This window comes from Ursus maritimus, unplaced genomic scaffold, assembly GCF_017311325.1.
Source record: "Ursus maritimus isolate PB19 unplaced genomic scaffold, ASM1731132v1 scaffold_18, whole genome shotgun sequence".
In the NCBI taxonomy this organism is placed as follows: Eukaryota; Metazoa; Chordata; class Mammalia; order Carnivora; family Ursidae; genus Ursus; species Ursus maritimus.
In genome coordinates, this window is record NW_024424230.1 from 4,738,287 (window position 1) to 4,764,576 (window position 26,290).

The window sequence follows — 26,290 nt, forward strand, 5'->3', positions numbered from 1 at the left end:
CAGGCTATGGAAAAAAAAAACAGTAAAACCCATGTAGCCACCCCACAGAGTAGGAAATCGACCGTTACCAGTAAGTAACTCTGAACCTACCTGTGTGTCCCTTCCTACTGGTTCTATATATTGTGTTAACCACTGTTCTCTGTATTAACTGTTCCCTTGCTTTTCTCTTTTTTGTAATTAAATTCTTTGTATTATGCACTGACACAGAGAAATGCATAAAACAGATTATCGTAAAGCAAACACCTGTGTGATCACCACCCAGGTCTTGATTAAATTTTGAAAATGGATACAGAGACCTGGCCTTACCTCATGTTAAACCCACTAACCAAGAGTGTGTGGTGTCACTGAGGCGGAGCAGAGTCCCCGTATGCACATCTTTTGTGGCTCCAGAGTCTTTTATCAGATTATTCTTACAAATGTGGGGTGCAGAGCACAGCAATTACTAGCTGCTTTAATGAGTTGTACCGTGATATCCTGGTATATCTGAGCATATCTTCATCTTTAGAGGATGTGTGTTTGTCTAGAGTGGTGGTGTAGCGTGCATTGTATAGAACCATTTGCCTAAGATTGGCTGAGAGGCTCTTTAGAACAGACTCTGCAGGGAACACACACAATCAGAGGATTCACGCCAGGTTCATATTCAGACTGGCACAAGCCCAGTGAAACAGCAGAGTGAGCTCTGGCCAGTTGAGACGCTCTTCCTCTCCATCGCAGTGTCTTCTCTGAACACGATATCCCTTTGTTCTGTTTAACTCTGTCTCATGGACTTTGCTCCAAGGTCCTTTAGATTTTTTTTTCTTTTTACCATACATGTTACTGCAAACAAAACAGAAGACCCTGGTTAGTTCTTGGTGCCTGGAGTGAGACTCCTGACACACGGAAGAGATCAGGCCTGAGCTCGTTTCGCGGGAGATCCCCAGGATGAGCAGTACCTCCGTGGCCCCCCAGCAAGTCCCCTGGGTTCGGCAGGGCTGTCCTCATCCATTTGAAGCCATAGCTAATGCTCCTTGGCTCTGGATCCCAACACTGGTCTGGTGGGCTGTGTTCCCAGGCTGGTGGCCACCCCGCCCTGCTGTATTTTTCACTGGCCTTCTCCCTTTAAGATGAGAGTGGGCTCTATTCTGGAGCGCTCAGGGGTAGCCTACAGCCTTGTTGTATGAGATATTGCTCAAGCTTCCGGACGTTATTTTCCCTCAGTCAGACACTGTATTGAGGGGTAGGAGTCTCTACCTCTCAGCACTGCCTCCTAGTGAATAAAAGGATCTGTGTCCTTTCTTCTTTCCCTAAAGGTTTGACTCCCCTTCGGAACTCTGTCATATTCCTCCCCCAAGGAACCTGGGAAGTTTTCTCTCTGTGTTTTTATGTGTTCTGCCACTTTGACAAGTCATGGCTGGATTCAGAGTTATCTAAAAGGATCCATATTATCTCTCTTCTTCAAAGAAAAATATATGATCCCTGTACCTGCCATACTTGCTACCTGCTTCTTGTGTATTGTCCCTCAAATCAAGCTGAAAGGCAGTTTAGGAGAAGAAATATTTTGTCACCTGAAGTGGATTTATGAGAGGCAAGGGGTCGGAAGGATAAACAGTGAAAGAAATAATGAAAGAGGGGTTTGTGAAACTGTGAGTTAAGCTCGTAGAAGTGCCTCATATGTTTCTTTGCATTCTGTGTTGCGTTCTTTCGGAAATGTGGGTGGACTGCTGGCATTGGGTCTCCAGGACCAACCCCAGGTTCAGTGATTTGTGGGGGGACTTTCAGGACTTAGAATATAGTAGTATTAATGGCTAAGGTTTATTATGGTGAAAGGGTATAGAACAAAATCAGCAAAGGGGAGAAGGTGTGTGTGGGCACGTGCAGAGGAAAGCGCGCTACAGGGGAGTCGCCTGGGAGGTGCTTATTTTCTCCCAGAATGAGTTGTGAAAACACATGTGAAGGTTGTCTGCCTGAGAATTTCATTTAAAGACTCAGCCCCCAGGTTTCTTACTGGGGACTGGTCCTGTAGGCTCCCTCTGCCTGGCACTACTGATGAGGTCATAAAATATAGGTGAGGTTCAGTGGGGTGGAGTCCGGAGCCGACGACCAAGAAAGAATTCTTGAGACGTCTTTGGTGCAAAATGGTTTATTAAAGCACGGGGACAGGACCCGTGGGCAGAAAGAGCTGCTGCCCCGGGTTGTGAGAGGTGGCTGATTATATACCGTGGGGCTGGGGGAGGTGAGGAAAAAGGGAGGCTGAGAAAGCACTTTCATATGTCAAAGAAGACTCGCAGGACACTGGAGGCCTTACTATTGTCAAGCTAAGGTCATTGACCCCTTTAGAAGGTGTTAATAGTAAGATAGTTGGGAGCTTCCCTGGAGAATGTTACTTTCCTCCTATCACGTGTCCTTATCAATGGGCTGCAGATTTTATTAACATTTCCTTCTGCCTTAGCTTCCCTCAATTTTATGGAGGGGATGGTAATGTTAGGGCTTCAGGAAACTGAATTATGGGTCTCTGGAAGTTAGGCTATTGATAAGAAAGCTTCTTCCTCGTAAATCACTAGGACATGTGTAAACTGAGGGAGACCCAGGCCTCCCAGGATTGTGATCTCTGTCAGTTAATCATTTGTTTTTCTTTTCCTTAGCTTTTGGGCAGCCAGGAGTGCTGAGGAATGTTGCATACATCTGGGGGGTGGGGGGGGGGCTTTGCAGGGTGTCAGTTCTGCTTTGTCCTCAGCTTGCCTTCTGTTCCCTCATCACTACCACCATTCCAGACCCTCAGAGGGACGGACGCTCACTATAAACCACGTGGTTGATACAAGCTGAGGACACAATGAGCCACTCGTATGGGTTAGGAAAGGTGAGGTGGAAACACTTCTGGAATCCAAATGCCCAGACAGCCATGGGCCAGCTTTGCCAGCAGGCCTCCCTGAGCGCAGACAGTGCCAGGGCTGCTGTGTTGACTCAGCTCTGCACAACTGTCCCGAGCACTTCCATGGGAGTGTGGTCCAGCCTCTGGAAAGAGCAGGCAGGAAATACTGCAGCTGCATTTTTGAAGTGTAAAGAGAGCTTGAAAAAAAACATGATCAGCAATGCAAAGTATGAAGGAACGTGTATTTTTTCTTTGTATCAAGCTAATTATTACCAGTTTTCAGAAGCTGAAGGAAAAGCGTTTTGCCCAGGACAGCGTGTTGTAGCCTTTTTGTCAGGATTGAGAGGGACAGTGATAGAAAAGAAGCAAAGGGAAAGGATTTTTAAAGTATGCTGCTTTTGTCAAAATTTGACTTTTCGAATTGTTAGAAAAATGCACTTTAAAAACTACTGTCTTTTTATTATAGGATTTGAAAATTCTGAGTATATATAAGTTTATAAAGAAACAAATAAAAATCACCAAGGACAACTATTGTTTATATTTTGGCCCATTTTCAAATATACAGCTATATTTCTATCTGTAGACCACATTACATGAACAATGGCATACTCTGCCTTTTCCCCTTACCGTATTACATTGTGGGCATTTTCCCATGTCACTAAATCGTTTTAGCAAATTTATCTTGAAAAGATGTATGACCTCCCATTGTTTGGTTTTATCATGATTTATTGACCCATTCTCCTAATGGGCCTTTCCATCTCAGTTTTTCATGATTGTAGCGCTATTGTGATGAGTGTTATTTTGAAAAATATTGGATGATTTGACAGGTGAGAGTGACAGCTGATTGTTTTATATCTGCATGTGTTTTGAATGTTAGTTTGACTATTTACAGAAGCCATTGACTACAGTAGAGACGGGTGGTGGTTGTAGTGGCCGCTGGGTAGGCTGTGTGTAGGGGGGTCATAGTCACAGAAGCCACCTCGCTGCCGCTTCTCACAGGCACGTGGCCGTGGCCAGTTGTCAGTGTCCTTGATTGCAAAGTGTGGCCGTGTCAGAACCTGCCTTCCAAGGTGTCTGAGGGTCAGGGAGGTACTAGGGGCGCCTCCAGGATGCTTGGCCTGTGCTGCTGCTTGTGAGATCTGTTTTTACATTTCTCTTCTGATTGAATCTCCCTGTGCTTGTTTGATTAGTTCCTTTGTTTCTGCTATTTATGGGAATTGTATTCATTGAAAATATTTTCTCCATTTTGTCTTTAGCCTTTTAATTTAGTGTATATTGTTTTTTGGATCTCTCAAAGGTTTTCAGTTGTATGTAAATCCACACTTCCTTTTGATTTACATAAAATGTACGAAGCCTAGGGATTCCCAAACCCTTCCCTCCTAGGATTCTTTCCTTGAGAATCAACGCCCCTTCTTCTTATATCCCCACCAGGCAAGAAGATATTTTGAACTTTACTTGTGTATTTTTTTTACAAGTTTATTTGCTTGTTTATTTAAGTCATCTCTGCACTCAATGTGGGCTCGAACTCCTAACCCTGAGATGAAGTCACATGCTCATTAGACTGAGCCAGCCCTGCACCCTTTGTGTGTTTTCTTATGGAATTACGTGTCCCTCCCCCAATATGAAATTTCTTACTAATGAATTTTTATCTAAGTTTTCTCTATTATTTAAATCCAGTTATTCTTTTAGATGTATTTAATAATCACTCAGCCAGATTTAAAAATATCTCATTTGGATTTTGATCAGATTTGCATTAAATGTGTATGTTAATTTGAAGGTATTGATCTCTATTTAGGGTTTCAGACTCTATCACTGCTCTTGGGAGAAGTGTTCTCTGTGTGGACGCTTCACTCACTGATGCTTCATTTTTGTGTTGTCATTGTGAGTAAATTCTTTCAGCTTATGTTTCTGCGATCTGTTAGGTTCAGGCTATATCCTACAGCGTTTCTGCAATATGCTCTTCATTAAAATACTGATTAAATAATAACATGTCCAGTACTTAACTCTGTAAGACACAACAGAAAATGTTGAGGGGAGAAAAAGAAGGTATGGGTTTCAGAAACTTCTCTTTCCTCCAGAAGAGTGGAGTTTCAGCTGTTCAGCAGCAGAACCCGATAATCCCAGATAACCTCTCTTTAAAGAAATTCTACTTTTAAAGTTTTAATAGTTTGTTTCAGATATTTTTCATATGTAGCATGTTGTCTCATTTTTACTGTTGTGATTCCAAAAATAAATGACTTGTTTTGTTCCCTCCGTCCATGTTTCTAGGTCAGATTATTCTCTCTAAGCATTTATCATAACAGGAAGAGTTAGAAATAGTACAGTCCTGTCTGGGTGGTGATTACCTATGAAAATTAGAACAGATAATTCTTTACAGCATCTTCATCAGTGGTGGTTAGTACATTTTTCCTATTTTGTCCATCTGGTGAGCCATGATGAAAAATCAGCATTGCAGATCACTGTTCACAGAACAGGAGAACCCACATCTCCATACCTTTTATGCCGGAGCTCATCAAGAGTTGAAATACTCTGCCTGGAAGTAAGACAGGCCATGTGATTTGTGGGACCCGGTGCAAAATGAAACTGCAGGGTTCCTTGTTAGAAATGTAAGGATTTCAAAATGGTGGCAGCAGAGCACGGGCTGTGTCTCTGAAGCTGGCCCTGCAGAAACACAGGGTGTGTGGGGGAGGCCTCTGTGCAGGTCCTTCTTCCCTTCTCTTGCTGTTCTGGACTCTGACGTCTGTGTGACATTCGACCTCAGATTTTGATTTTTTCTTTCTCTCTGGAGATTTGAGTTTTTAAAATAATTTAAAAGAAAGGATTATGAGTTCTTTGTTTTGTGTGTATTTTCACTTTCAAGGATATTGTTTAAATAATACAGTGTGTTTTTTTCATAGATATTTATTAAGGCAGTTGTGAAAAAGATAATCTCTTAAAACAAGCAGTTTGAGGAAGTTACATCTAATAAGAAACATAAGAAATGGGTTTCCTAATTTTTCCCCTGGTGTGAATGTAGTTGTTGTTAGAACCTTAGACTGTCAGGATGTTGAGCTTAGAGCCACTTCTCAGATCACAAACATGTTACCCTCCCTGATTCCTGTGCCTTCCACAGACCTCTTTGAGGTTCTTATTCTGGTTCTTCGTTCCCTTTCTGGCATGATTTTCGGGGCACACAGCCTGGGTTACATGTTCGGTGTCAGTCACCTCAGAACCCCTTGTTGCCCTGTGGCCTCCCTGCATCGATAACTAAAACACCACTCACCACGACACCACTTTCCTAACTTGAATGTGCCCTGGTTCCTTGTGTCTATTGGTGCTGTCAGACTCTGACTTACCCATTATTGCGACTCAGAAGTCCCTTAATCAGCTCTCGTTAAGTCCCTTTATATGTCATATGAGGGCTGTTTAGATCTGATCGCTTCCTCTTCTGCTCTGTTCCTTGTCCTTGGGCTCACTACCTGCTGTGCTAAGAAACACTGTCACCTCTGTGCTTCCTGATCGTCCTCTCATCTGCTGTCACATTGTCACTATATTGCAGTCTCCTTGTATTCTTGGGTTCCTGTTTCAGAGAAAAAGATGTCCCACTTCTTTCCAAAAAGTATATCGCAATTTCTATTCCTAAATATATCTGCTCCTGCCTCCTCTGGGACCTGTATTTAGCCATTTGTGTCTCAGCATCATCTCAAATCTGTTTTCCCATCTTATTTTGTTTTTCACTTATATTCATGTTTTCTGATTCAAAAATTATTTTAAAAGGAAAAAAAAAAACAACTTCTGATAAAAAAAAATTGGTTGGAAACTACGGAAAACCTAACCTAAAACTGGCTTAGCAAAAAGGATTCATGTTGTTGAAAAACCCAGGGGAAGGTTTTATTTCAGACAGTTTGGTGCGAGGGCCTATTGCCTGTCAGTGGGACTGGATATGTCTAGATGGCCTGTCTGTCCCTCCTCGTCTCTCCCATTTTGAGTCTTCCTGCTTCACTGTATTCTGAGTTACACTTCCTCCTTTCAAGGCAGCTCCGGCTAGCTCTAGATCTCATGTCCTAGTGTGAGGTTCTCCTTTCCAGCACCCCCTTCCCAAGAGTCTCATTTCATCTCCTTGGCTCTAGTCGGCTTACAAACTCATTCCTGACTCAGTCATGTGCCAGGTGAATGGATGCTCCATTTCTGAGCCTGGCCGCTACCATCTGAAATATGGGGACTGACCTGGGCATGTCTCAGAGGAATACTAGAACATGCTTAGTGAGAATGGCAGAACAGATGTTGGAGAGCCCAAAACAAATATCTGTATACCTTCTTCTTAAACATCTTTGGAAAGACTAGCCTAGAAAAAATAACGCATACTCAAATTGATTGGATTCGTAGAAAATTGGTCCACAGGCATGGAAAATAGAACTGGGTCTTGTGAAAATCCCACTCTGAATTTTTACATCAATAGAAAAAGCCATTTTGAAACATTATTGAATTAATGAGCGCTGAGCTTTTAAAGAGTCTAAGTACACACTTATCCTGTTGAAAATCAAGTTTATTGTCACCACTACCAGGAACAATACTAGCAGCAAATGTAGCCTGTTAGGGTTCTCGCTAGTATGAAAGAAGTAGAGACTCTGTGGCTCAAAGACCTAGGAGATTTTACTGAACTCACATTCACCAGTTCTGGACTTGGGAGGGAAATTGTCCTACGGACTTGAGAGTTCTACTTTTCCAGTCTCCTTCCAACATAGCTCCAATTTATTTCACTCTTGCAGCCCGTACAGCAAGTGAAACTGGGGGAGAAAGTCTGATCCTTATCATGTTCAGAGACCTCCTCTCTTCTCATAGTCCATGATCTGTGACTGTATTTAGCTCCTTAAATTGCATGTGTATTAGGGGTTTGGAAAACATCAGAGGTATCTGAAAATAATTAGCTGAGAAAAAGAGAGAAACTATGTGTTTGCCTTGAGAAGATTTATGTTAGATGCTTAACACGGAAAGGGGGAAATAGTCAAGATTTTCTCACCTAAAGAGCGAGGGCCTATTCTATTTGATCATTAGAGTCTAATGACTTTTCCATCTTGTTATTAATTACTCCTTTGTAACGTTGGTGTCTCTGCAGCTTTAAATTGTTAATACTCAATGGCAAATATTTTTGAGTTTGTAGGGTCTTCCTGCCTCTTTACCCAAGATTTACACACCCACCTGAGAGTTGCTTCCTGATGTCCAGGCATTAAGTCATCTTACTATGTTGGTCTCTCAGATGGAGCTCTAGGGCCCCACTGTATTCAGTGCCCGCTCCTCGGGTTGCCGCGTTTAGTGAGCCTGTGTTGCTTTTCCTGCCTCAGGCAGTACTGCTCTGATTTAACCCCCATCCCTCTTCTGCCTGTTTGCCTTAGGAAAATCATTCAGTCAAACCAAACAGTCAGTCTCTCCTCCCAAAATTCTTTACTTCCTGCCTTTTCTATGTTCTATTTATGGGGCAAAAAATGAATTCTAATCATAGCTGAGAAATGAGGAATGTTATTAGTAGTGCCATTAATCGCGCCATAGAAGACATGACCTTTATTCCCAAAGACTATAGGTTATTTTAGGAAACATCTAACATGCAGAAACAATCCAGTATAATTAAATGTTCAGGTGTATGTGCAACAGGGTTTAGAAAAGGAAGAGATTAGTGTAGGCTGAAAGGTGCTATTAGCTATGGAGGTGCATGTTGAAGTTTGAGGGACTAAACTCCCTAAGGGAAGAGGAAGAAGATCTGAGGACACAGATTTGGGCATTCCTAGAGTTATCAGTCAGATAGGAAAAGAGCAGCTAGTTGTCATAAGCAGAAGGAGGCCTTCAGAGGAAGGCTGATAGAGCTGCTAACAGCTCACCTTTATTGAGTGCTACTTTTTTGGTAACTTTTTGTTTTGGTGTAATTTCCAACCTAGAAAAAGTTACAGGAATAGTACAAGAAATCCCACGTACATTTTTCTGATTTTTTTTTCACCATAGATTAGTTTTGCTTATTCTAGAACTTTATGTCAGTGGGATCCTACAGGATGTACTCTTTTGTGTCCAGATTCTTTCTTTCAGCAAAATTCTTTTGAGTTTCATTTATACTGTTGCAAGTATTGATAGTCATTCGTATTTATTGATGAGTGATATTCCATTGAATGAATATGAAGGATTTCCTTCTTTTTTGTGGCTGAATAATATTCCATTTAGTGTGTGTGTGTGTGTGTGTGTGTGTGTGTGTGTGTGTGTGTGTTGCATGTTTTTTTGATATGGTTTTTTATATGTGTATTACATATTTTTTTCCCATTCATCTGTTGATGGGCACTTAGGTTGTTTCCATGCTTTGGCTATTATACATAATGCTGCAGTGAACATGGCAATGTAAAGGGTTTTTTTTTTTTTTTTTTTACATATTGATTATATTTCCTTTGGACAAATACCCAGAAGTGGAGTTGCTGGATCATATAGTAGTTTTTTAAAAACATTTTTGAGGAACATCTGTACCGTTTTCCATAGTGCAAAGCGTAACTTAGTGTAGCTACTTACCACCGACAGTGCATGAGGGTTCCCTTTTCTCCACATCCTCACCAATACTTGTTATTTCTTGTTTTTTTGTTTTTTGTTTTTTGTTTTGTAATAATAGCCAATCTGACAGGTGTGGGGAGATATCTCAGGGTGGTTTTGATTTGCATTCTCTGATGATGAGTGATGTCAAATATCTTTTCATGTGTCTGTTGACCATCTATATGTCTTCTCTGGGAAAAGATCTATTTAGATTTTCTGTCCTTGTTTAAATTGGATTTTCTTTTGATGTTGAGTTTTATAAGTTCTTAATATATTTGGCATATCAACCCCTATTGGCCATATTATTTGCAAATATTTTCTCCCATTCAGTAGGTTTTCACTTTGTTGATTGTTTCCTTTGCTGTGTGGAAGCTTTTTAGTTTGATGCAGTCCCATTTATTTACTTTTGCTTTTGTTGACTTCGCTTTTGGAGTCAGATCCAAAAATGTATTGCCAAGACCTGTATTAAGGCGCTTATGTTTTTTTCTAGGAGTTTTATGGTTTCCGATTTTACATTCAAGTCTTAATCCATTTTGAGTTAATTTTTGTATATTGTGTAAGGTAGTGGTCCATTTTGTTTTTATTTTTGCATGTGGCTGTCCAGTTTTCCCAACACCATTCATCGAAGAGACCATCCTTTCCCCACTGTGTTTTCTTGCCTCTTAATGATATCTTTTAATGATCAGAAGTTTCTCATTTTGATGAAATCTAATTTATCAGTTTTTTTTTTATTTTGTAATTTTTTTGGGGGGAGTTAAAAACTTTTCCTACTCTAAGTTATAGAGATCTTCTTTCCTCCAGTTGTATTATGGTTTTAACCTTTACATTTAGGTCTATGATCCATCTCTGATTAATTTTTGTGTTAAGTATAAGGTAAGGGTTGAGGTTCATTCTGTTTTTCCATGTGGATAATAAGTTTCTTGTCACCATTTGTGAAAAGACTTTCTCACTGAATTATTTTGATGTCTTTGTCAAAAGTCAATTGCTTGTAGAAGTGTTGGTCTATATTTGGACCCATCTCTTCTTTTGTGTTCATCTATTTGTGTGTCTTACAGTGACGCCACACTGTCTTTTTCTTCTTCCTAAGATTGTGTGGCTATTTTAGGTCCTTAGTATTTCCATATGAATTTTAGAATCAGATTGTCAAATTTTATTATTTACTTGTTTTTCTATATTGATTCTTTATAAATTATTTATTAAAATGCCTGCTGGGTTTATGATTGTGATTGCATTAAATCTGTAGATCATCTGGGTAAATAGATGCATTTATAATTATTGAGTCTTGTAATCTGTGTACGTGGTACATATCTACTTTCTGCCTGGCGGTAGGCTTGGCTCTTTAGATAGAGGAGTATTGTTGATAAAATGCATGTAAGGTGCTTAGCACATTTAGCCTGGGATATATAATAATCTATCCGGTAATGTTAATATGTATTATTAGTTCCATTAATCTTCACAAAGCCTTATAAAGTACTTTCTATCTGTGTCCTTATTTTACTAGCTTAGAGCTTGACCATGATTATGCAGCTAGTAAATGGCTGGGCAGGGTTTGGAATGAAGCCTTCATGACTCTAAAAGCCATGCTTGTAAGTGAATGTTACTGGAAGCCAAGGGCAGTGAGCCTTGAATTTAATTTCTCTGTATTTTGGGGATGATCTTATGCTTTGGTAAGTTAGAATTGGAGTTTCTAACAACAGAATTTATTCTGACTGGTTTAAGCAACACGGGAATTCACTAAAGGTATGTTAGCTCAAGTGAAGGAAGCCAGGCCACTTATGACGTAGTTATAGGACGATCTGTTGAGGGGAGGGGAGTGAGCGAGCCTGGAACACACAGATGCAGGAATTGCCACAAATCTGGGGGAGCCAGAAGTGATTCCTCGGCAAATATTGTCAACGAATTTGTAGATTTTTTAAATATTTTTTTTATTATATTATGTAAGTCACCATACAGTACATCCCTGGTTTTTGATGTAAAGTTCGATGATTCATTAGTTGCATATAACACCCAGTGCACCATGCAATATGTGCCCTCCTTACTACCCATCACCAGCCTATCCCATTCCCCCACCCCCTCCCCTCCGAAGCCCTCAGTTTGTTTCTGAGTCCATAGTCTCTCATGCTTCACTCCCTCCTCTGATTACCCCCCTTTCTTTATCCCTTTCTCCTGCCGATCTTCTAGTTCTTATGTTCCATAGATGAGAGAAACCATATGATAATTGTCTTTCTCTGCTTGACTTATTTCACTTGGCAGTATCTCCTCCAGTGCCGTCCATGTTGCAGCAAATGTTGAGAACTTGTTCTTTTTGATAGCTGAATAATATTCCATTGTATATATGGACCACAGCTTCTTAATCCAGTCATCTGTTGAAGGGCATCTCGGCTCCTTCCACGATTTAGCTATTGTGGACAGAGCTGCATATGGCCCTTCTCTTCACTATGTCTGTATCTTTGGGGTAAATACCCAGTAGTGCAATGGCTGGATCATAGGGTAGCTCAATTTTTAACTTTTTAAGGGACCTCCACACTGTTTTCCAGAGTGGCTGTACCAACTTGCATTCCCACCAATAATGTAGGAAGGACCCCCTTTTCTCCACATCCTCTCCAGCAATTGTTGTTTCTTGCCTTGTCAATTTTTGCCATTCTAACTGGCATAAGGTGGTATCTTAGTGTGGTTTTGATTTGAATTTTCCTGATGGCTAATGATTTTGAACATTTTTTCATGTGTCTGTTAGCCATTTGTATGTCTTCATTGGAAAAGTGTCTGTTCATATCTTCTGCCCATTTTATGATTTGTTTATTTGTTTCTCGGGTATTGAGTTTAAGAAGTTCTTTGTAGATCTCGGATACCAGTCTTTTATCTGTAGTATCATTTGCAAATATATTCTCCCATTCCGTGGGCTGCCTCTTAGTTTTTTTGACCTTTTTCTTGGCTGTGCAGAAGCTTTTTATCTTGATGAAGTCCCACAAGTTCATTTTATCTTTGTTTCTTCGCTCTTTGAGATGTGTCGGAAAAAGTGGTTGTGGCTGATGTCAGAGGTGCGCCTATGCTCTCCTCTAGGATTTTGATGGATTCCTGTCTCACATCGAGGTCTTTCATCCATTTAGAGTTTATCTTTGTGTATGGTGTGAGAGAGTGGTCAAGTTTCATTCTTTTGCATGTAGCTGACCAATTTTCCCAGCACCATTTATTGAAGAGACTGTCTTTTTTCCACTGGATGTTTTTTCCTGCTTTGTCAAAAATTAGTTGCCCAAAGAGCTGAGGATCCACTTTTGGGTTCTCTATTCTGTTCCATTGGTGTATGTGTCTGTTTTTGTGCCAGTACCATGCTGTCTTTGTGATCACAGCTTTGTAGTACATCTTGAAATCCGGCATTGTGATGCCCCCAGCTTTGTTTTTCCTTTTCAACAGTTCCTTGGTGATTCGCCTCTTTCTAGTTCCATACAAATTATGGCTATTTGTTCCAGTTCTTGAAAGCATTATGTATTTTTGATCGGATAGCATTGAAAGGTAGATTGCTCTGCGTAGATTGAACATTTTAACTATTTAGTTCTTCTCGATCCGAGCATGAATGTATTTTCCACTTTCTTTTCCTCCTCAATGTCTCAAGAGTGATTTGTAGTTTTCTGAATATAGGTCCACGTCTCTTCAAGTGGTTAATTCAAGGTAACGCTTATTTTGTACTATTGTAAAGATGGATTCCCTATTTTCTTTCTTCAGTCTCATTATTCATGAAATGCAACTGATTTCTGAGCAATTGATTTTGTATCCCTACCAGATTACTGAATTGCCTTATAACTTCTACTCAGTTTGGGAGTGGCTTCTTTGGCTTTTCCATAGAGTGATCATGTATTCAAGTAAAGAGACAGTTTGATTTCTTTTTGCTGATTTTGATACCTTTTATCCTTTTGTTGTCTATGTTGGCTAAGGAATTCTAGTACTATGCTTGAATAATAGTGGCGAGAGGTGACATCCTTGTCGTGTTCCTGATCTTAAGGGAAAGGCTTCCCGCTTTTCCCCATTGAGAATGATATTGTTGTAGGTTTTTATAGATGGTTTTTGAGGAATGTACCCTCTATCCTACACCTAGCGGTTTTAATGGTAAAGGATGTGTATTTGTCATGCTTCTGCATCAGTGAGAGAATCATATGATTTTTTTGGCTTTTTTCTTGCTTGATAAAGTCTGACAATCGATAGATTTCACGTTGAAACCACCTTTGTATCCCGGATGATTCTCACTTGTCATGATGGATAATTCCTTAATGTACTGTTGATTCTATTAGCCAGGATCTTGTTGAAATTTTGGCATCCATATTCCTGGAAATCGCTTCATTTCTTGATGCTTTGCCTGGTTTGGGGATCAAGGTATTACCTCATAGAATGAGTTTGGTAGCTTTCTTCTGTTTCTTTTTTTCGAAATAGCTTTAGGAGAATAGTGTAGTATTACTTTCTTTGAATGTTTGGTAGAATTCCTCGAAAACATCCTGTCCTGAGCTTTGTTTTTGAAGGTTTTTTTTATCTACACTGTTTCACCTCTTCATAATTATTGGCCTGTTTAAAAATAAATTTCTTCCCCGTTTCAGTCTTGTAGTTTATAGGTTTCTATGGAAGTCCTCCATTTCTTTAGATCTTTCATTTATTGGATAAAGCTGTTGATAAAAGTTTCTAATAACTCTTCCAGTTTCATTGTGTTTATTTGACCTCTCCCTTTTCATTCATAATTTTATTATTGGGTCCTTTTCGTTCTTTTTTGATAAGTCTTGCCAGTTGTTTGTCAATTTTATTTACTCTTTCAAAGAACAGCTTAGTTCTGTTGATCTGCTCTACTGTGCTCCTGTTTTCTAATTCATTGATTTCTGCTCTACTTGATCAACTGCTTTCTCGTGTGTGGATTAGCCCCTCTGTTGCTGTTCCAGCTTCTTGAGGTAGGTAAATATAAAAACTCTGTATTAGATTTTTCTATTCTTTTGAGTGAGTCTTGGATGGCTATTTATTTTCCCTTAGGACTGCCTTTATGTATCCCATGAGTGTTTGGACCGTGTGTTTTCATTCTCATAAATTGTTTAAATTGATTTTTGATTTCCTGGTTTATCGAATCATTCTTGAGCAGGATGGTTCTGCTCTCCAAGTGTTTGAGTTTCTTCCAAATTTTTTCCTTGTGGTTGAGTTCCAATTTCAAAGCATTGTGGTATGAGAATATGCAGGGAATAATTTCAGTCTTTTGTATCAGTTGAGACCTGTTTTGTGACCCAGAACATGGTCTATTCTTGAGAATGTTCCATGGGCATTAGAATAGAATTAAGTGTTCTTTGTTCTAGTGGGTGGTTCAATGCTATATCATAGGTCCAATCTTTGAGTCAGCTATGGCATCTAAAGCCCTTATTTCTTTGTCGATTTTCTGCTAGGTGCTCTATTTCTGATAGTGGAGTGTTGAGGTCCCTCACTATTAATGTATTTTTATCTATATGTCTCTTTATTCTGGTTGGTAGAAGCTTGGGTGTATCTTGCTGCTCCCCTGTTGGGGCATATATATTTATAATTGTCATATCCACTTTGTTGATACATCCCTTAAGAATAATATAGTCCCCCTTCTGTATCTCTAAGTATATTCTTTGTTCAAAATCCAATTCTGATAGCTGAGAATTGCTACCCCCAGCTTTCTTTTGAGGTCCATTGGCATGTAAGATGATATTCCATCCTTTACTTTCAGTCTGGATGTATCTTTAGGCTCAAACAGTCTCTTGTAGACGAAGAAATTGGGTCATGTCTTCTTTTTATCCAATCTGCAACCCGTGGCACTTTATGGGAGCATTTAGCCATTTACATTGAGACTGATTATTGAGAGATATGATTTTAATGATGCCATGTTGCCTGTAAGTCTTTGTTTCTATAGATTGTGACTTTCTGTTTTTTATCACTCTTGTGGCCTTTTTGCTTTTATAGAACCCCCCTTAATATCTCCTGTAGGGCTGGTTTCGTGGTTTCGAAATTGGTCAATGACTGGCGATTCTGGAAGGTCTTTATCTCTCCATCAATTCTGAATGACAGCCTTGCTGGATAAAGGATCCTTGGCTGCATGTTTTTCTTTGAATGAGAGCTTTAAAATGCCTCCATCCCTTTCTCTCATTCCAGGTCTGTGTGACAGGTCTGACTTAATTCTGATACTTTGCCTTGGTACATGAGAAATTTCTTTGCCTCTACTTTAATACTGTATCCTTGGATCTAATATTTACATTGCACTATGATGTGACATGGCGTAGGTTTGTTCGTGGTTGAGCTTGGGAGGATCTCTCTCTCTCTTGGACCACGAAAGCTTGTTTCCTTTGCTAGATTAGGGAAGTTTTCAGCTACAATTTGTTCAAATATCTCTTCTAGACCTCTGTTTTTCTCCACCCCCTCGGGGATGCCGATGATTCTGACATTGGAACGTTTCATTGAGTCAGTAATGTCCCGTAACTTACATTCTTGAGATTGGATTTTTTTGAGCCCAGTTTCTATTTTAGCTTTCTCTTCTACTAACCCATCCTCCAATTCGCCGATACGTTCTTCTGCCTCATTCACCCTGGCCGTCAGAGCCTCTAGTTTTGACTGCATTTGATTCATAGAATTTTTAATTTCTGCCAGATTCGCTCTCATTTCCACCCTTAGAGATTCTATATTCTAATTAACATTTTCGTTCTTTTTTCAAGTCTACACATCATCTTGACCATTGTTACTCTGAATTCCATTTCTGATAATTTGGTTATATCCATATCCATTAGTTCTGTGGCAGAGGCCACAGACTCATTGTCTTTTCTTTGCTGGGGGGGATTTCTCCTTCTTGTCATTCTGATGAGGAGAAGTTGTGGGGTTGTCCAGAGCCCAAATTATTGACCGGGACCCAGGCAGTGCACACTTGTTTTATAGGGACCTTAAGGATGTGGGCTTCTTGATTTTTCAGCCTCCCTTCTGGGTGAGGGGCCAGCCACGCGATACTCAGGCAACCCTGTTTGGGTAGAGTCTCCGTGTCCCCTGGAGGGGGGATGGGGATGGGCACACTGTGAGTCAGTATTTCCAGGCTTTTGTTCTCTGGCGGCTTTCCCTGGTGGTTTGCTGTGCCTCTTCTGAGAGTCAGAGCATCAGTAGCCAAATGTCAGCCTTTGTCTCAGAACAGAGGGATCTCAGACCGTTCTCCACTGGTGTTCGGCCACTTTAACTCTGTTTCTGTTGGTGCTGCTCAACCCTGCAGCATCCCGGGATGTGCGCCCCACAACCGGAGTCCCAGCCCTCACTTCCAGGGACCGCGTGTCTCTGTCCTTTGTGTTTCTAACACCGCCAGCCGCCCCTGCGCGCTCCTGGAGCTCCCGGTCTCAGTCTGGTTCCAGTGAGCGCACCGGAGCTCCGTTTCAGTCTGGTCGCGCACGTTCCCCGGCTCATGGTCTCAGTCTGCTCTCTCGCGGGTGCTGGTCCGCGAGTCTGCCACCTCCCTTGTGCAGGTGGCTACCGCTTCTCGGCGCCCGAACTCGGTGGCTCCCTCCCCCTTCTGTTAATCTTCCGATATCTTTGCTTGGCTTCACGGCTCCCTGCTTCGTACCTCAATACTCATCTCTGGAGATGTTTATTTGTAGAGATCCAGATGTATCTTCCTGCGTCTCAGGCTGATTCCGTGGATGTTCAGGATGGTCTGGTACCTATCCAACTTGACTCCGGGGACCGGCTGAAAAAGGGGTCCCCTACTCCTCTGCCATCTTAACTCCTTAATTTGTAGATTTTTCTCTATTGGCAGAAATACGAAAGCAAAACTTCATGAAAATTTAAATCTACATTATAAATTCTCAGCTAGTGTTTAAGCATATAGGTGATTATGTCCCCCCTTTTGTATATGTTTTAATCTATTATAAGATCCATCTTATAATAGACACATAATGTTTGAATCATGTGTCTGCCACTTACCAGTGGTATGACCTTGGGTGAGGTACTCTTAATCTCTCTGTGTGTCCTTCTTTCACCTGTGAATTCAGAAACCTGTGATACCTAATAGTAGGATTTTAAGATATTTTAAAGTAGTCTTTTAAGCTACTATACATGAAGTGCTTATTAACACAATGGCTGGTGTACAGTAAATTCTCAAAAAATATTGCCTTTTTTTATATACACTTTTTTACATGTGCATTCTGTGTGTGGATTGTTCAAATGTAGGGTGAGCTTAACTTTTTTCTCTTACAGATACAAGCACTTACAGAGTGTGCAGAGAGAGCTCTGACCTTTCAAGATGCTGCAAATGTTAAAGTTGTTCTAAAGTGGGAGAATATTTGGTAATAAAGTAACAATGGTCCTTGCTTCCGCAGAGATTTCATGTTTATTAGCTTAGACAATTGCCATTGAGATGTTATTGGCTGTTGTACTTTAGGGTCCTTTTTCTGCAGTGTCCTGAGGACAAGCCACATGGAAAATGAACTCGCGGTTTTCCGTACGGCATCGTCTGGCTGCCAGCACACATGCCAGCCGGTCGGAGGTCTCTCGATTTTGCACATGGCTGTGCAGTAATAGAGAGCAGGGCAGAGCCACATCTGGTCCATTCAGAAAGTCATTACCATGTCTCCTCTGAGGCTTCACTTTTCACAGATTTCCTCCCGCTTCCGTCGAGCCCTGCCGAGGTGACAGTAGAGCTGTTGCCTGGGAAGGGTCAGTGTCATTTGGCATTGGCTCCCGCACCGGGGGAGAGGAGAGAAGCTGCATGGTTCTTGCTAATAACTCAGCAGTGAGGGGACGACGTCGTGGGCTGCCTCTGTCCTTGGTATAGAAGGGCTCCCAGCACCCTCCTACAGGGCTGGAAACTCTGCTCCAAAGGGTTCTCTCACTTAGAGCCATTCCCGTGTCACAGAAGGGGCTTCTGGCAGAGTGGCACTAAGGCTCGGCTTAAGTGACAACACTGCAGAATTTCTAGGGGCGAGGCAGCCTAGCTTTGGCTTTGTTTCAACCCCTGAAATAACGCCCCTAAGGTCAAAGAACTTTTGTTCTTCCCCTTTCTACTGTCTGCTTTGCCCTGTGACTCACATCTTGCCCTTGCCGAGGTGTCTCTCTCTGAGGAAAGCTTGTGTGCACGTGTAGGAGCTGCTGCGTTGTCCTGCGTGCTGCACACTTTTCAGGGCACATTAAATGAGAGTGTGGAGCTCATCGTCGCAGGAGGCTCAGCAGTACTGGAGGCTCTCTGAGCTTCAGGGCCTTGAAGAGTGGAACTTGTGCGCCTGGGTTGTGATGGGCTCTTGCTAGTGGCCAGGTGGCTCTTAGTCAGCATTTTGCTAGTCAGAGGAAGGGCAGGGCCTCTGGTCTCAAACTGTTGGTAGCAAGCGCAAGGATTTTTACTTACCAGTAAGCATGCGAGAGATGTTTTTTCCTTTTATGTGCGCGGGGCTTCTCATCTCTTCCATATTGCCCTGCTCTCAAGCTCCTCAGTCCTCTGGACGTTGCCCTCCTTGCTCCCCCACATTTCCTGTCTGGACCACTGTGCCATCCGCTTTCCGGGAAGCTCCACAGTTCTTGTGTACTGTTCGTACTGCTGTTACCTTAATCAAATCGGAAGAACGTCGGCCCCCTTAGCAATCTCTCATCAGTGACAGGTGAGATCCAGGTTCACCTCTGGCATGTCCCCCTACCCCACTTTGAGATCGTGTTTCCAGAGTACACACTCATGTCTCTGTCTCTGGGCTGCAGGTATGCCACCAGCCTCAAGCCAGATGCCTGCATCCAGGATGTGGCTAGATGAGGCATTCTTTAGGAAGCAGCACGCCTAAAGAGTCTTGACTTGTCCTGCATGGGTATGTCGTAATTTGAAAAATCTTAAATCTTTTCAGGATCCATTGAAAATGGATATGTGAAGCTTGTTGTTATAAGTTTTAAAAATAACACAGAACACCTACCTCTTATTGGGAAAGTTGGCCTCTCTTGGAGAACTGATATTTTCGATGGCTGTATAAAGGTAATTTGTTGTTTTATTTTCTTAATGTAACCTGGTTTCTGTATAATAAAAAAAGTCTGTCAATGTATATCTATGATACTGCTTTTAAAGTCCTAGCTTTACTGTTCTAATGTCTGAAGATATGTGCACATTCTCTTAGCTATTGACAGCCAGTTGATTCATTCAACAAATGCTTATTGAGTACCTTGTGTTTTTTGTTGAGTGTGGGGGAGCAGGAGTGGGGTAGCATGCAGCAACGTTTTTGTACCCCTGCCCTCCCTTGAAGCCCCTCTGTCTGTCTGTCTTGTGGAGAAAAAGTGGAGTTCTAGGCTGGACCAGGCACGTAGCATTTACTCAAAGTCTTAATTGCTCTTGCCCCAAGTTCTAAGTCAGGATACAGATAGTTCCTTGAATACCCTTCCTTGAACAGTTACAGCAGTTTGCGCCTCATCAAAAATTAGCCACATGGATGGGGGAGTTTATTTAGTGGTTGGGCGTCGGCAGGGAAGGAGGGAAGAAGAGGAGGCGGATGAGGATGGGAGCCCTTGAGACGTAGTTTTGTTTTCTTCTGTGATCTTGGGCCCATGGCTGCCCCTGGTTCTCATTGCTCTCCATTTTTGTTTTGTGGGTTGAACAGGATTTACGTATTCCCGGTGAGCCAGTGGGATCAATGTTCAGTAACATGCCTTTATGCTGCCATACAAATGTGGACACCTTGTTAGAACAATTACCGGTAATGACAAGAGCAGTGTTATCATCGAGGGTTAAAAACAGTTAGTTATCATTAAGTATTATCTCTTGAGCCACTTGCTATTTGATAAAAGGAACTGCTTTATTAATCCTATTTATTTGTAAACAAATATTTAAACTTTGGTACAGATTATTTTTATATACAAAAAAATATTGTTTCACGTCTTTAAGAGCACAGACCTTTTTTTTTAATGGGTCTTATAAAAATATGTACTGAAATAGAATATTTAAGTCGGAGTAGACCTTGAGGTCCAAGAAAGGCAGAATTCAGATGTGGAAGACTTAACATGTCTGTGTGATTTTAAAAATGATGTAATTTGTTCTGTGTTTTCTGGTATTTGGAGCAGGATGAGAGCTGAGGGAGGGAAGTGGAGAATTCTACAAAGAAACAAAGCTCTGTCCCCACTCTCGTTGTTACACACAGTCTCTGGGGGAACTTTATGTAGGGCAGACTAAGCTGTGGAACAGACTATCCTAAATAGCATTTTAGCTGCAAATGCGGGGACAGATTTTTTACAGCAACCAGAAGCCGAAGGTGTAGCTTCAAAATGAGCTCCAGGTGGTGATTCTGTAGGTTGCTAGACCGACGTGACTTGGGAATGCATGTTTCCAGCAAAATAGCTCTATCTGAAAATGGGGTTTGGAGTCCTTGAGGTCGGGCATGGACTGCGTGTCCTCGCACACTCTCGCCCGCAGGTCCTTCTCCCAGCTGGGCTCTGGGGGAAGGGGGAGCGGGCTCCACAGCTGCCCCCTCTCCGTGGGCCTGCTGCAGCTGGGCAAGGTCCATCTGTATTTTGCTATTCGTAATTTGGGTTTGGTACTGGGACTAAGATGTCCTCAGAGTTCCTAAAGAAGAAAAGTCGAGGTAAGTGATGTCCTGTCCCTTGTGTTCACCACCCAGATCAGGAATTTCCCTCAGGCATCTGATCAGTGTAACTATAAAACATGTTTTAGGAAATTTCTCTCAAGGAGTTAAAAACATTTTATAAACAAGGGTAAACTGTAAAAAGTTTCGTGGATACATGTAGCTATTAAAATCCCAAAAACAGAGTGGCATCCTTGTGGTGGAAATTGTAGAAACAGCCTCCGGGATGTCGCTCAGCATGCCATCCGGGCGCAGGTAGTTCGGAAGTGTCACCCAAGTCAGTGGCTCCGGGCCCGGGACGGATGTTAATGACCACGATACTGACAGATGGAGGAGCTGCCTGTTGAAGTGGTGTGTGGGCACGGATGGGCTCTTGGAGCACCTCCTGCTTTACTGCTCCCAGAGGAATCTTCTCGTCAGAGGGGCACAGGAGTGTGAGGGCTGCCCCGGAGGTCGTTCAAACCCAGCCTCCCTCTCACCTGAGTGCTTTGAGTCCAACGTCAGCAACGCTTCATTTTATATGGGGATTAACTGTAAACATTTAAAAACATCACGTTAAAAGCTGATGAGTTTTTCTTTTTCTTTTTTGAAGTCGGATTATGATTCCCAATACATTGTAGAGCTGCCTGCCGGGGCTGCTGTTAGTCCTGAGTCCGCACAGGCCCGCTGCCCCCTGGCTGGCTGCCGTGCTGTCTTGCAAACGCGGTGTGAATAGCCGGTGTGATTGGCCCGCTGCTGGCTTCAGTAGAATTCGGTATAATTCAAACCCAAACACTCTCCTGCCCCGCCTTCTCTCCATTCCTATCAGGAGTGCTGGTGGATGGAGTTTCCTTTGGTAAGGCTCTTCTTATGTCCGTTTTTTGTACTTTATCCTTTCCTGCCTCGGCACTTTTTATGTTATTTTAATGTTACTTCTAGATCTCTATGGAGCTCTGCATCCGTTGTAATTCAAGCTAGCTATCTCAGTATAACTGTGGTTGTGCTTTATGCAAGAATAGTGAAGCCTGCCGATGGGCGTGTCACGGGTTCAGTGTGTGAAGGTGGTTGTGCCCACACTGCAGCCCCCAAGAAAGATGCCCTGGCTGGCTTGCTGCAGTGCCGGGTGACTGAAGGCGTTGGCATCTTGGGAAGAAGCCAACACCCCTGGTGCACGAAGGAGGAGGCAGCCTCTGTGCTCTGTGAAGCAGGGTTCGGGTCATGCGCTGAGACTGGAAAGGGGTGGAAGAGCTTCCCCCATGTGACCCGCCTCCCTGCTCAGCAAGGAATGCACCAGCACCAGAGGAGGGAGGGAGTGGCAGGAGGAGGGTGGAAGGGAGGGCTGGGGGGCTCACAAAGGGCCTCACAACCCAGGGTAAAGAATTTGGCATTGAGTTTGTGTCCTGGGAAGCTGTTAAAGGGTTTTATGTGCCACTGTGTGCCGGGTGTTCCGTAGAATATGAAGGAATTGGAAAATGCTAGGCTTTTAGAACCAGGAGAGCTTCGGGAGATAGCTCCCAGCTCTGTCTGGCAGCTGAGGGGCCGAAAGCAGACAGAGGAAGCCGGTTACTGAAGGGCGCAGGGCTCGTGAGAAGCATCCCTGTCAAAGAGTTCTTACACTTCTTGACCGTTCCTCCTTGATTTCCTTCTCCACCTTCCTGTGAAATGTTGGGGCAGCCCAGAATGTCACCTTCTCCTCCATGCTCTCCTCCTTGCTCATGGTTCTAGCCACTGTGTCTGTGCTGCTGGATTTTGATGAGGTTTTAATTAACAAAACTGAGAGCCTGCTAACCCAGTCATGAAGATAATGAAGGGTGATGGGTTAAAGAAAGGCTTGGGTCCGCGTGACCACCCGACCAGCTGTATTATCTTGGGCGTTGACATGGCCATGGAGCTTCCTTCATCAAATGGCCATGATGATAGCTGTTTATTCCAGAAGGGCTCTGGCTGCCTGAGCACAGACAGAGACACATTCTAGCTCTCAGGGTCGGCTTTGGTTCCCCCTGTTCTCAGCCCCAGTGAGCCCTTCTCTATGGTCTGTGAACTGTGGTCCCTGTTCTGCCAGAAGCAGAGGGTGTGATGGGTGGATGTGTGCTGTTCAAGGACCTAGAAGGGCATCAGGACCAAGGTCTGGTGTAGGGCTCCGCAGGCTGTCTCGCTCAGCAGCCCCCACCTCTTGGGGCAGGGGCTTTTGGCTCTGGTCTGTACTCTCTGCTGTCGGGGGCAGGGGATGGTTCATGTTGGCTGGCTCTTTACTCCGGTGTCCTCCAGAGGCAGGAACCACTTCTCATTGCTCACTTAACTAGACCATCTCTCTCTCTCTCTCTCTCTCGTTTAACTTTTGGAATGTTTGTGTTCCTTTAATTTCTCTCTGAGAAACACTTTTTTGAGTCAGGACTCTTCGGCCTGATCATACTCAGGTCCAAATGGTTAGTGCTGTTGGCCACATTTAATTGTGTGTAGATCTCTAAAGCAGCATTTATGCTGACATCTAAGATATCTTTATGTCTCCCTATGTAGTATCTGTAATATCTGTGTGTCTATAATTAGGTTGATATCAATGTTCATTTTATGCAGATATCTAAGAGTAAGCATTTATATTCCAATTAATAAAACACTAACACAGGGCACAAGTCATGGCAAATAATGAGCCATTTCTAAAAAGGGAAGTGTTAGAAGATTTTAGCCTTGATACTACTTCATAGTTTCTTAAAAAGAATAATTCTTGAGAATTAAATAGTATATGTAAACTGCTTGAGTTAGTGTCTGATAAATAGAACATGTTAAAAAATACAGCTAACATTACACACTCATGTTCATTTCATAGCAGCATTATTCACAAGAGCCAAAAGGTGGAAGAAACGCGCTGTCCACCAGCAGCTGGATGGATACACAGTGTGCTGTACACATATGATGGACAGTTGTCCCACCTTACAAAGGAAGGGAATTCTGGCACATGCTACAACATGGGTGAACCTTGAGGGCATTATGTTAAGTGAAATAAGCCAGACACAAAAGGTCAAATACTGTAGGAGTCCACTTACATGAGGAATTGAGAGTGGTCCAGTTCACAGAGACATTGAGTAGAATGGTGGTTCCCAGGGGCTGCGGGGGCGGGGGAGAGTTATCATCTAATGGGTCCAGAGTGTCGGGCTTGCAAGATGAAAAGAGCTCTGGAGGTAGAGGGTGCTGATGGCCGCACAACAGAGTGCATGTGCTTAATGTCACTAAATACCGCTTAAAAATGGTTACGATGGTAAAGTTTTGTTGCTTGTGTTTTACAACAATTAAAAAATAAAGGTAAAACTATAGTTCGTTAATAATAATCATTATTAGCATCTCCCCCAACTCAAGTGCCCATATAGCTGTGACTCTTCACGGGGCCCTGTAGACGCAGCACGTCTGAAATAGTCACATTTCTCCCCAGACCTGCTCTTCTGCAGCAATGGGAGAAAGAGTAGGAGTTAGTGCCCCCTTCTCCCCTACCCTCACCTCCAAATACCAGATTCTGCTCAGTGTGTCTTGTAAATACTTCTTCCATCTCTTTCCTGTGAGTTACTACCACCGACAGCTGAGGGCTTGGTTTACCATCTCTTCGCAGGCGTGTAACCATCACCCACATGCCTGTGCTGTTCTCGCTGCCCCCACCCCTGTTTCATTGCTCTTGTGTTTATCGGAGATGCATTTACTGGCACTGGTGGCTGCTTGCGATGGTGGAGGTGATGACAGATAGCCACCCTGCCGCCCTCATGACCCTGTTGGCCCCTAGCGCCCCTGGTTCCTCCAGTGTTTCTTGCTCTCTCACAGTCCTGGTGTGGCCCTGATGTCGTCTGTAATACTGTTCTCTTTTCTCCCCTCCTGCCCCTTTCACTTCATCCTTCATGACAAGGCTTCATTTATACATTTGTACATGTATTAGTTAGACCTGGAAATCAGGTCCAATTTGCCATTTTGTCCTTACACTCATGAGTATTTATGTTTATTTTGTAGAGTTGTTCTATAATGGACGTAACCCTTTTGGATGAATATGGGAAACCCTTTTGGTGTTTCAGTTCCCCTGTTTGCATGAGATCTTCCGGGCCCTCTGATGGGCCTAACTTCTTGGGACAGACTTACTATGTTGACTATGTGGACTCGGAAGGAAGAGTGCACGTGGAGCTGGTGTGGATCAAAGAGACAGAAGAATACTTCATCGTCAGCCTGGTCCTTTATCTGAGGGTAGCAAAAATAAACCACTGGTTTGGGACAACATACTGAGTATTGGCAGGAGGTGGCGAATTATTGTTGCTGTTTGTTTATTTTGGACTTACGAGTTGTGTTCTTGGTGTTGGAAGTTGAAATAAAGCAGTAGTCTGTTTGATGCCTTCTTCTTTCACATTAGAAATTATGATTCCTGGGTCATTTTAAAGTTAATGTTTAGAGAATTAAGTTAAATTTTAAAAACATGAAAATAACACGTCCAATGAAAATTCATTTAAAATAAGGAAAAAGATATTTACCTAACTTTTGTCCTTACAATTTAAAAGACAAGGAATTCTGCTTAAGCATGTGATCATGTGATCACTGTGTGTGTGATCAATGAGTGTGTATGTGTGTGCATCTGATCACTCTGTACACGTGTGTGCACACACGTGTGTATGTGTCCACGTGTGTATGTGTGTGATCACTATGCAGGTGTGTGTGTGTGTGTGTGCACATGCCTGTGTGTATATGTCCGTACACATGTGCGTGTGTTGTAGAGATAGAGGTTTTTTTTTTTTTATTGGCTAGAACCCAAAATGAAAGAGTATATTTAAATATCAACTTCATGGTGCCCATTAAAATGAGAAAGTGCTATATTCGTGGCATTCAGCAGCCACATTATTTATGTGAAAACTGAAGTTTTCACATTTATTTTTGAAACTATTTAATGAAACTAAAAGTGCCTACCTCACAAGGTAAGATGTATCTGAAATTATCAGAAGAAACTGTTATTGCTTAAAAGAGCAAAGTGTGATACAAAAGCAGTGAAGACCCCCAGCTGGACATTAGTGGAGACCCAGATGGATGAGTGAGTGGTGAGCACTTCCTCTGCAGAATGTTTTAACAGAGAGCTGACAGACACTAGGGTGGCAGATGGGGGTAGCATGCATCTAAGTCTATGTGGCTTTTTTTTTTTTAGGGATTTGGTTTTAAATTAGTTTTAGATTGTATAGATTATTTTTTGGTCATGTTTTTATCTCCTACTTAAGGTTACTCTCAGAAGTGATTTCTGAAATGCTGTGTTGCTCCTACAGGGGTGCGTCGCCTCCTCTCTATTTTCCTTTCTCATCCTGAGCTATCTGATCAACTCTCTCTCTTGAGGGGTGAGTGTGTGAGAGCTGCTTGAAGACAG

General features: G+C 42.4%; 1 protein-coding gene across 1 annotated transcript in view; it reads left to right on the plus strand.

Moving 5' to 3' along the window:
* Positions 1-25,306, plus strand: part of FBXO15 (F-box protein 15) — a 45,116-nt gene extending 19,810 nt beyond the window's left edge. The window contains exons 8-9 of the mRNA XM_008685892.2: positions 19,222-19,346; positions 24,907-25,306. Of these exons, the coding sequence (XP_008684114.1) occupies positions 19,222-19,346; positions 24,907-25,173 (392 nt within the window). The 3' untranslated portion in view covers positions 25,174-25,306. The remainder of the gene's footprint in view (positions 1-19,221; positions 19,347-24,906) is intronic.
* Positions 25,307-26,290: the final 984 nt, after the last annotated feature.